General features: G+C 37.3%; 1 protein-coding gene across 1 annotated transcript in view; it reads left to right on the forward strand.

The window, feature by feature from the left end:
- The first annotated feature begins 452 nt into the window (after positions 1-452).
- adgrl4 (adhesion G protein-coupled receptor L4) overlaps positions 453-11,402 on the forward strand; it is a 17,042-nt gene continuing 6,092 nt past the window's right edge. The window contains exons 1-10 of the mRNA XM_034081416.2: positions 453-587; positions 995-1,144; positions 4,276-4,425; positions 5,290-5,439; positions 5,782-5,852; positions 6,607-6,786; positions 7,336-7,519; positions 7,673-7,786; positions 8,401-8,600; positions 11,326-11,402. The exon at positions 11,326-11,402 is cut by the window's right edge and continues 103 nt beyond it. Coding sequence (XP_033937307.1) covers positions 476-587; positions 995-1,144; positions 4,276-4,425; positions 5,290-5,439; positions 5,782-5,852; positions 6,607-6,786; positions 7,336-7,519; positions 7,673-7,786; positions 8,401-8,600; positions 11,326-11,402 — 1,388 coding nt within the window. The 5' untranslated portion in view covers positions 453-475. The remainder of the gene's footprint in view (positions 588-994; positions 1,145-4,275; positions 4,426-5,289; positions 5,440-5,781; positions 5,853-6,606; positions 6,787-7,335; positions 7,520-7,672; positions 7,787-8,400; positions 8,601-11,325) is intronic.

An 11,402-nucleotide genomic window follows, 5' to 3' on the forward strand; every position in this document is an offset into this window, starting at 1 on the left:
AATAACAGCAGTGAGACACACACATTCCCAATATATTTCAGCCTGTAAGACCTGAAGATATTTGATCTCTGTCTGAAGAACATGGAAATGGTCACTGGAAGACACACAGCGCAGGAATGTGTGTGTGAATTTGTGTACAGTCCTTTGCGGAAGGGAGGGGGTAGTCCTTCCGTGGAGTTAGTCGGTGTTGTTTTGGCCTGTGTTTACACAGCCCTACTGTACGTGTTCAAGTGAGAACAATGGCGTGGAGTCTTCCAAAATGGCGACAGGTCACTTTGTCAACAGTAAAACAAAAAAGTGGCTTACCACGGCTCAAACATTTTTTATATTGGGTGTATAGTTGGACCAGTTGTTGTTTGGTGCTTTGCGTTGGAGCAGTTTAGTCAAGGGACCGTGCTGCATGTTTTTCAAAGCAGATTAAAAATCAAGACAGGAAGGGCCAGGTTTAGGGAAACAGGAAAACTGATGCAAGGAAATGGACTACGTCACTAGCCAGCCCACCGCAGTCTGTGCTAAAAGTAGAATCGAGACCAGCGCAAGTATGGAGTCTTTGCTCAAGTCCCCAATGAAACTTATACTTTTGACAGGTACGTGAGCTATTATCTCCTCTAGTATGGCAGGTGTCTTATTTAGGGAGACGATGGTGGATGTTACTGTGTTTATGATGTCTATATGTTGGCTATGATAACTTTGGGCTATGTGATGGGGCAGCAGTTGAGTTTTATATGATATTTGCAAATCATTTAAAAATTATAATTTAATTATATTTATTTTTTTCAGTGTTCGTTTGCTGCATGAGGTGGATTCTTAATGTGTATTGTGTCTCAATGGATTAGTTCAGTGGTTCGCGTATGGTTACATGCAACAGAGATAAAAATGCAATTTTTACTGGAACCACACATGCTTAAAGAAGCAACAGTGGCGTCAGACAATGAGTTGGACATGGTTTAAGTTAAACTTACGCACTCTTGTATATGATATTGTGTCTACGCAGCATGGCTTTCCAGTCTGATGGACCTATGCAGCTTCTCTGACATTTGTGATTCTTGTCACCGACTTGCAACATGCAAGGCCCTGAACGGATCAAACGATGCCTGCTTCTGCAACCATGGATATACTGGCGATGGAACAACGTTTTGCAACGGTGAATATAAACATACAAAAACAACAGTATCTCACTGAGACTTTAGCAAATGATGCAAGCGTATAACCTTGTGTGTGGCTGTCATTGAAACTTAGACTATTTTTGGAAGCCTTTGTCATTTGTGGCTGCTCAACATCCAAGCAGACAGAAGTATAAGGCAGGCATTCCTACACATGTCGGCTAATTTAACATATATTTGGAGGGTGATGGTTGACTTCAGGGAAAAAACAATGGTGTAAGCAGTTGAAAAATATAGGCACTAGATGTGTTCATCTTCCTAAACTGCCATGACTTAAACACATTAAATGTTACATTTGAAAATGTAATTTTGTAAATGTAACACATATCAGCATGTTGTGTACAGTAATAATCTTCTGAAAATGTTGTCTCTAAAATATGAGAATGGTAGCCCAAAGAAATACTCATATTCTTGTTAAACAATGGTAAAAAAACGTAGTAAAATATTCGTACCATCAAATGTAACTTTAACGTGTAACTCTTGTGCTTGAGCTGAACTTTCAAAACACAAAGGCACTGTGTGGTTGAGTTTAAGTTGGATATGTAAAACATTTAACTTATTTATTTAACTTCTTCTTCTTCGTGTTCTTGTCCGAACTTTTGAGAGTGTGTCAGTGTTTAGGAAACTGCAATATTTGAATTCCCCACAGCCTCTTCACATCATTAAGAGTTAAATTCAAAGAAAACACTGCAATGTAGAAAGATATCCACGATACAGCTGTATTAGGAACTTTTTTAATGGCCAATGCTGCCTCTCTGTCAGCATTGTTAATCCTGTTATGTTTCCGGGCTGATTAGAATTCCTGGAACACGTTTAGTTTCCTGACCACCATCACAGTACAGCTTACATATTTCAAGAGCCAAAAGTAAATCAAAAAGTGAGCACTACAAACACTGTGGTAAAGGATTTTTTGAGGTAAAAAAGCTGAATGAAGTTCCCTAGTACTAGATTTAAAAAGAATTCAAAGAATTCAAAATGTATGAAATGTCAAAAGCACCCAATTGCAGCATATGCAGTTTTAATGGATACAATATAATTGATACATGAAATATTTGCCATGGGTGCTTTATTTAAAGGATTACATACTGGGGGGGGGGGGGCAGGGATACTTGGCCAGTCATTTTATAGAAGACAGGAACAGATACAGCAGACACAGGCCTATCCCCAGATAACCTGCCTGGAAAATAATAAAATGGCTTATTTTCTTCAGATTAAATGCATCACTTTATTTCAAAAACAGAGTGACAAAAGCACTCTGTCCTTATAAGTGATTCATGGAGCGTGTGGATACCGTTTTTGCGCAATAATGACAGCTCAAGGGTCCCTTGTGTCATGGAGGTATTTCCCCTTTGAATACAGTCACCTCTCTCTTCCGAGCAGAGGATATCCTATCCCGGACAACATACGTGCAAAAGGTACAGAGGAGAGGAAGAGCAAAGCGTCCATCAAAGACAAGTGAAAACAACAGTGGAAAGTCTTACCAGGTCATTTCCAATAAACAGAGTGAAGCGAGACGGAGGGTGGGTTTGAGAATAAAGCTGGACCAGCACTTTCTAAAATGTGTGGGCCCCGGGCAGCGTTCACAGCAAACTGCCCTGTATGGAGCTTTCTAAACAAAGGGCAACAATGAAATAAAGTATTTTAGTTTTTTCTCAAAAGTCAAAAAACAACCACTAGTGAAATGTAACTTAGTACATTTATTCAATAGCTGCTCTTAAGTACAATCTTTAGGTACTTCCATGTTACGATATTCCATACAGTAATACTCTGCTAAATTTTGAAGGCAACATTGTACTTTTTACTTTACTTAATTTCTTTGACATTTCCAGTGTTAGATTATGAATACACACAATATAAATCAACTAACGAATGATAAAGTATTTTTATGGATTAAGTTTAACTAACATGGTGAAAAAACACAACTGAGCGTCATCAATTTCAAATAAGCACCAGGACCCAGAAACAAGATCGAATCAAAGTATTCCTAAATATAGTCCATAGTCAGAGATGCATTTAAAGCCCAAAACTGGCCTCTTTGGAATTCAATCTGGAAATATGTTGACATGTGGATCAAATGGGGTTAGTTTTCACGATATTCATACATGGGTTAATATAGGAAATCCACATTTACCCTAGAAATAATCTTACCAAATCATCACTCCTGAATTGACAGCTAAAAGCACCACATGTTTTTAGTGCTTGCTCCTGTTTCCTTTTTGGGAGAACATTCACATAGGCAATCCTGCCACCATGCCTCAAGCATGCCATGCTAATTTGAGTGTTCTGTGGTGCTTCCTATTTAACTCGGAGCGGAAATAGCTTAACTGCAGTATTTTAAGTTAAACATAAAGGATTAACATCACTGTTTGCAAGTGCTCTCTCTGATAGGCCAGCCATTGTGCACGTTGAAGACATTCATTGTTGAAGAGGCAAAGCAGAGATTTATATTTTCTTCACCGGCTCACCAACATGTATTTCAGCAACAAAATATGTAGTTTTTCACGGATGCTTTGTCAGTACTCCATTACAATTATCTCAAAATGTCCCTCACAGAAACTTACAAATCAGCTAATTGGAACATGTCCAGGCATTTCTCTAGAGTATCTGGAAAGGTCTTATGGGAAATGTAGCAGAAGGAGGACTGACACATGGTAGACTGAACACAAGTAAAATGGGAAACTATTACAGTCCAATTAATCAAAGAGCATACTGTGAATAAACCTTTAAATATTATAGATCAATTAAATAACTCTTACCTAGTGTTTAAATATAAGAAAGAAGATCCTTGTCCAAACAAAGGGGGAAGTACATGTCTTTAACTTGCTGAATTAGTAAATGCTTTTGTAGATGTAAATATGTTTTCATACATTTGTATTTACCAAAAAAGAGGCGAATGTCTACGAAGTGTTGAGCTGTTATAAGTGTTCATTCGCCTGCTGGTCAGTGTGTATTTACACAGTCTGGGCTATTCACAGCAACATTAAAGCAGCCAGTAAAAATGTGTTTTATTGTCCCCGCTTATCCAATTTTCTAGTTTTTGTGGCATATCTTTCTGTTTATTTTCTACAGCAAATAACCCAGTTTACTTTCTATCCTTGTTTTTTCACCACAGATGACAACGAGTGCCAGAATGTGACCAATATTTGCGGGGAGAGGGGGAGCTGCACCAACACAGCAGGCAGCTACAACTGTACATGTGTCTCTGGATACACATCGACAGGACTGGCCGAGTTCCAGCCCAACGATGGCACTGAATGCATCGGTAATGTCCAATTCGCTCAGAATTATACATGTAAAGGAATTAAGTTTGGTCACATACACACATACTGACAGAGGGCCTCACATACCAACAGGCTGGATATCATGTTTATTTGTGAAAGCAGCAATCACACTGCTGTGAAAGTGGCGTCAGGTGTGTGTGTGTGTGTGTGTGTGTGTGTGTGTGTGTGTGTGTGTGTGTGTGTGTGTGTGTGTGTGTGTGTGTGTGTGTGTGTGTGTGTGTGTGTGTGTGTGTGTGTGTGTGTGTGTGTGTGTGTGTGTGTGTGTGTGTGTGTGTGTGTGTGTGTGTGTGTGTGTGTGTGTGTGTGTGTGTGTGTGTGTGTGTGTGTGTGTGTGTGTGTGTGTTCTCTGCAACTGTGTACTGAGGAGGATAAAGGTGTTGGAGGTGATTCTTCCCCTCGGCATGTCACTTCCTTCCTAGCTGCTATTCTGAGTAACCACCCGAGATCCTTTGCTCCATTTGCAAAAGATAAACTACACATTCATCCCATGTTGTAGCATTATGTATTCCTACAGATATCCAAGTGGGTGGCAAACATTATTTATTACAGTGCAAGCACGTACAGTAGCTGAATTTATGAATATTCAAATGTGTAACATGCGTGTACGATTTCCAGTTTCTCTTCCTGAACAATAAAACAGTGTATTAAATGTAATGAGCAGGAAAACTCTTTATTTGTAGGAGATCTTTGCTTCACTCTCAGCAAATGTCTCCAATTTTAAGATAGAAATAGAACTAAACGTCTGTATTTATTATGTATTTGCTTTATGTTATGTTGTGAGTTTGACGTTAATTATATGGTGTTGGTCTTTTATTGGCGCTGAACCCTTCATTTGCACCTCACAGATATTGATGAATGCCAGTCAGGACAGATCTGTGGACCAAACTCACGCTGCCATAATAAGAATGGATCCTTCGATTGCACCTGTCAGCGTGATTACATCCCAACTTCAGGCACTAAGCACTTTGATCCAGAGACAGGCGTAAGATGTAAAGGTCGGTATGACGATGGAAGAGCTCACAAGCACACGACACACAACTGGCTCTTACATCCAAGGACATGCATCTTTCTTCATCTTTCTCTGTCACAGTCACACAAACCACACAGAATTGCATTTTATAGATTTTTTGGGAGAATCTATTATGCAATACGTCAAGTTAACGGTGAAATCTGCAGTTTTCTGATGTTTCAGTTCATAACAAAGAGAGTCCTGGGATCTTATGTCTGCCGGTTTTAATGCAATTTGGAGAATTTACTATGACATGCTTTATAATGGTAAACTAATGGAAATAAAATCATCCATCATAGAGATACTTAAGGTAATTGTTGTTTTCCAGAGCATCCCCTAAAATACTGCCACGACAACATCGGGTGTATCACACAGACTGTCAACAAAACACTTGAATATGTAAGTATACCCTTCCTCAGGATTTCAGCCAAATAAGGTAAACATACATATGATGAGAGTGCCCTCTGTTGGAGAGAAATAGGATTACCATGAGATGAAACACACAGAAAGTATATTGTACAGCGAGACCAAGAGAGACTGCCACTTGCTGTACGAGCATATTTTTTTCAGGCGTTTTTTAATTTGTAAATGTTGTAGTGCCATTATTCGTCCTATTGACCTAGAATTGTGCTATTGTTACTCGAGAAAGAAGGAGATTGTTATTATTTAACTCTGGTTTTGTGACCAAATACTCACATGCTCTCCAGCCTTCAACTTCAGATTTTGGCATAGTTCATAGACGTTTAGAAGGTGGATACAAGTATTGTTTTAAATATATTTTAGATACACTTTGAGGTTGCTATAGCTATGAAATAAAGACTCATTGCCCGCAGGTAGAAATCTTAAAAGTTAATTGTCTATTGCTTTTTTTATATTTAATATGTCAGGTCTAGACTGTTTCTCTGCGAATGACAAAACAGCTCCTCCTAGTGGGAAAACTAGTTGAACAATATTGAGTATGTGAGTGAACCACATATCAGTTTCATATAAAAAGAAAAGATGGAAAGCTACAAATGTATCAGATTGTGTTGATTTCACAGTATCTATCCAACAAAATCTACAATACATCAAAGGACAGGTTGTAAATTGTTGCAGAAAAGTGATATTATAAATACTCTCACTCAAATGCCCTCCCCCCATCCTACCATCCTAGATGAGCAACATCACGGAGCCTCAGAGTCTACTGAAGGAAATCGTCAAGCAGACGTCCGGCGAGCTCACATCGGTGCAAGTGATCGCATATGTTGAGGCCTTGTGTCGATCTGCATCAACCCTGAGTGCGGAGGGAAAGGATTCCACTGTCAAACCGTCCGTCATCAACTCCACTCTCACAGTAATCTTTGTTTAGCATTCTCCTTTCTCAATCAACGTTTGGAGTCCTGCCTGAACAACAGTTATGCTTTGAACTGGTTTTGGAGCGAAAAAAGCCACTGTATACAATCCAGTTTTATCTTATCTAAGAATGTTGCTAGTATGATATGCATTTCTGGGAAATACAATTTAGAGACTTGTGTATTGTTGGATCTAAGATGAAAGCTGCTGTATTTTGGGACAATATGTAAGATAATTAGATGCTGAAACAAAAATGATGCAAAATGTGACCATAATTGAACACCAAAATTGTCCACTGATCGCTCCCTTGCACTAATTAAAAGGCTTTTAAAAAAACATATCCTTCAATTAAATATTTAGAAAAATCTCTGTGATATAGGTTCCTATGTGCAGAAAATAATAAAAGCCAATCATATCCAGCAATCATTGCAACATCAAGGGAGAAAACTAATGTTTAATCATATCTAATTAGACACATATTTCAGTACAGGCATATGTTACATGTTTAGCTATCACACACATGTCATGCTGATAAATCTGTTTTCTACAGAAATTGGTGAAAGCAGTAAACAACTTGGTGGAGAAGGATGAACTGGTGGCTTGGAGCCGAATGAAAGAAGAGCGCCGGGAACATACCATCACCAAGCTGCTACACACTGTTGAAGAAAGTGCTCTGAGTCTGGCTAATAACTACAAGACTCCAACTGAGCTTGAAATCAAAGCCACGGAAATGGGTGAGATTATTATTAACACAGGGCTCTCCAATTATATTAAATTGTCCTGCCATTTATTCCCACCTGTGTGCAAAAAAGTGGGGTTTTGGATAATTGTCATTTTTATATTTAAATTCCTTGACATCCTTGACTTTTTTTTCTCCTCCACCACAGAATTGAAACTCTTCACTTTTAATGCTCGTCACACAAAAGCCAAACTGTCTGTTACAATGGGAGGAGATCACATCAATCTAACTCCCAAACTGAGACCAGAGGAGGACAGAAATGGTAAAGAAGCTAGTTCACATGTTGGAAACAATTATGTGACCATCTGCGTGCTTGGGTGTACAGGGAGTACTGTTTTGCTACATGTTGCCATGTGCCACATACAGTGCGTTTAAGCCAAAGAAAAATTAAGTATTCATATCTTCTCTGTCATGCTCTATATACCAAAATATATTGCTTGATCTAAGTCTTTATTTTTGCTGATGCCTTTCGGAGACATATAGTGGCTTCAATACAATTTAAGAAATGACATTTGATGTTGGTCACCTATCACAAGCAGGACTACTTCTTCCTAATGGAAACAACACAAACAAAAGAAGGCTTCTTTTCGAATTAAAACTAAAATTAAAACAACAGTATTCCTTGGCTTGACACCCACATGCAGAAACCAATAAATAAAATCAATGATGGAAAGTGATTTTATGAGACTTTGGGTTAGTGTGCTAATCTAGTTATGCATTCACAGTTGGTCAGATTTGCACCCAGACTTCTCCAAAGCATGTGTATCCAATCCATGATATGAGGGAGTTGTAATTGACCTGAAAAGTTTGATTACAAATACAGTAAGTACGTTTGACTCCCTCCGGTCTTTGTTAAACTTGTTTTTGGTCCATCAGGAAGTGTGTCAGCGGTGTTTGTGCGGTACGACAGCATCAGTGACATCCTGAAGCCGAGCAGCGACCCAGGTGTCACCGACTACTCGCGCTATGCAGAGGCTGGGGAAATCACCGTCAACTCCCAAGTCATCGCAGCAGCCGTCAGACCTGCTGACGTCTACCGACTTGACCATGTCACCTTCACTCTCAGACACAACGAGGTAAAGATACATAAAAGAGTGCTGCTGAGGCTGCCTACATTGATTTTCCACTATTAATATTCACAAACAAAAGGATAGATAGATAGATCTGTGTTAGTATTATTGCTCTCATTATCAAGGTTAATTGTACTTTATATATATTTGATTTATTTATAATAATCTCAGTGACAGATAGATAGATAGATAGAAAGATAAATAGATAGATAGATACATAGAAAGATAGATAGATAGCTAGATGGATAGATAGATAAATAGATAGATAGAGAGATAGATAGAGATATATAGATAGATATATAGATAGATATAGAGATAGATAGATAGATACTTTATTTATCCCAAATTTGGCAATTCATTTGTCACAGCACCATTTTGACAGTAAATCTTCAGGAATGACCAAATTACTTGATTAAAATACAAATAAAATAAAGATAAAGATTCAAATTTTAAAAACAATATTTCCATATTCTCAGTAATAAATACCTTTATTCAGAGGAGTAACTAAACACTTTAACATATACAGAATACATGTATGCTTCTTCAGAGAGTCAGTGTTTTCACCCAGCTATAGCAGCCGATGGATCTTCTTCGTTTATCAAACCCTTATTGACTAGATCTATTAAAGCACAATTTGTTAACTCAGCCAAGACTAAAGTAGCTATTTTATGACATCCAAACTAGGGATGCCAGCGATTATTCGATTATTCGAATATTCACTACAGTCTCCATAATCGAATATTATTTTTAAAAATCGATTTTATTTATATATATTTTTTTTTTAATGTCGGTTTTTTTTTTTCTGGCTTGGTTTCAACCAAAATATATATAAATATATATATATATGCTAATAATAGTAAAAGTATTAATAATTGTAAATGGTCAAATTTACGGTCGATAATAATCGATTATTATTCGTCAGGGCTGCCGAATAATCGATTTTGATCATGGTCAGTTTCTGGCAACCCTAATCCAAACACAGTTTAGGCATCTTTTACCCTTTCCTGCAACCTTAAACTTGCTGCTACCTGTGATTTGTCACATACAGTATGATTCATTTCATCGACATTACAGTATCTTCCGACATTTTGAAACATCATAATCTACCTTGTAAAACTGCAGAAGATCATTGCGCTGCGTTTTGCTTTGAAAACGGCTTCCTATTCCCACACTGCCTCTCGCAGTAACTTAATAACTTCCAGAGTTTCCATTAAAGTCAAATTCAAATAAACTCACCTGGGAGGAGTAGTTAGTGCTTCGTGTACGTTTTTTTTAATAACATTTTAGGATTTTATTCCATGTATTTCTTGTAATGACCTTCATGTTCAGGGGAAATGGAAGAGGAAAGGTGAATAGATGATGGAGGAAAGCGGAGTAATGAGGGAAATAACCCTAAAAGTTAATGTACTGGTATTTTCTTTTAAGATAATTAAAATGTATGAGAAAGTGAAATCATTATTTTTGTTGGACCCTTGAGGCTTAAGCCTAACAAAGGAGGTTATGATTTATGTTGAGCAGCTCAAATCCTCTGTAAATTGCCTTTAAAGAGCAACAATCAATAATTTTGGCTCCATTTCCGTGCAGACTCTTTTCCCTTGTAGCACTTGGGGATTTTTCTACGCTTACACCTGTTCAGTATTCTTGTGACACACTCAGCATGCATTTATTTGAGGGAGAAATGTGGTAATTTAAGGGGTTAAATCGCTAGTTTTTACAAAATAAAATCAGAAACATTACAACTGGACTGTTTAAAAATCCAATGTAATGTAATCACAGTAATGATTTTGAGAATAGGAGTCAATCTGATGTATACACAGCTTTGTTGTATTTAATGTTTTGTGGCAGTGGTCATTTTTACCAAAAACGTGGTACATTTGCACATTTAATGGAATATATCAATTAATGGAAAATAAGTTGACCTCTTCTATGAATGCAGTATGTCATATTAATATTAATTTGCACTGCTGTACTGTTTTACATCCCAATGAAGTGGTTTTTCTGCAAAAACACCCACAATGAGCAGTAATGCACGTGACCCAAACACTCATGTTGACCCAGCGTTGTGTTAGTAATAAAGTTGTGAGACAACAAAAACTAAGAAAAGCCAATAGAGAACAACGAAAATGAAAATGTGAACGCACAAAAATGACACTAAAGAAACATTGTAGAACATTTGTATTTATTACAATTAGAATTGAATAGACCAAATTGAAAGTGTTATTTATAATTTATTTTCAGTCTGTTTACATTCCCATAATAAGTCTTTAGTTGAAATCAATAATATTAAGTTCTACAGTGAATATTTTATAATTGTTAGGGTTATTACTGTAGTTTATTATCTAACTCAAAGTCAGTCAAAGTCAACTTTATTGTTCCAGTTTGTGTGTACAGACAGAGAGATCGAAATACCGTTTCCCACAATCCCGAATATAAAAACAAATGTATATAAAAATATGTGTGCAAATATGTATATATATATATATATATATACACAGAATGAAAGACACATTTTTACATTAAGACCTAAATAAAAACAAAACAATCAATATTAAAAATCCGGCATAAATCATGTCTTCTCCTTTTGAGATTAAATGAATAATAGTAATAATAATAATAATAATAATAATAAAAGTAATAACCCCCTGTGGTGGAATTGCAAAGCAGCAGCCGCTCAAAAATGAATAAAACCGCACCATGAAGAGTTAACGGTGTCTTTGTTCCTCCCCTAAAGCCCGTCGACACGCAGGCCGATGTGACCACTTGTGCGTTTTGGGAGTACGAGGCGGACCTCCTGAGGGGCCGCTGGGC

This window comes from Pseudochaenichthys georgianus, chromosome 4 (genome assembly GCF_902827115.2).
Source record: "Pseudochaenichthys georgianus chromosome 4, fPseGeo1.2, whole genome shotgun sequence".
Lineage (NCBI taxonomy): Eukaryota > Metazoa > Chordata > Actinopteri > Perciformes > Channichthyidae > Pseudochaenichthys > Pseudochaenichthys georgianus.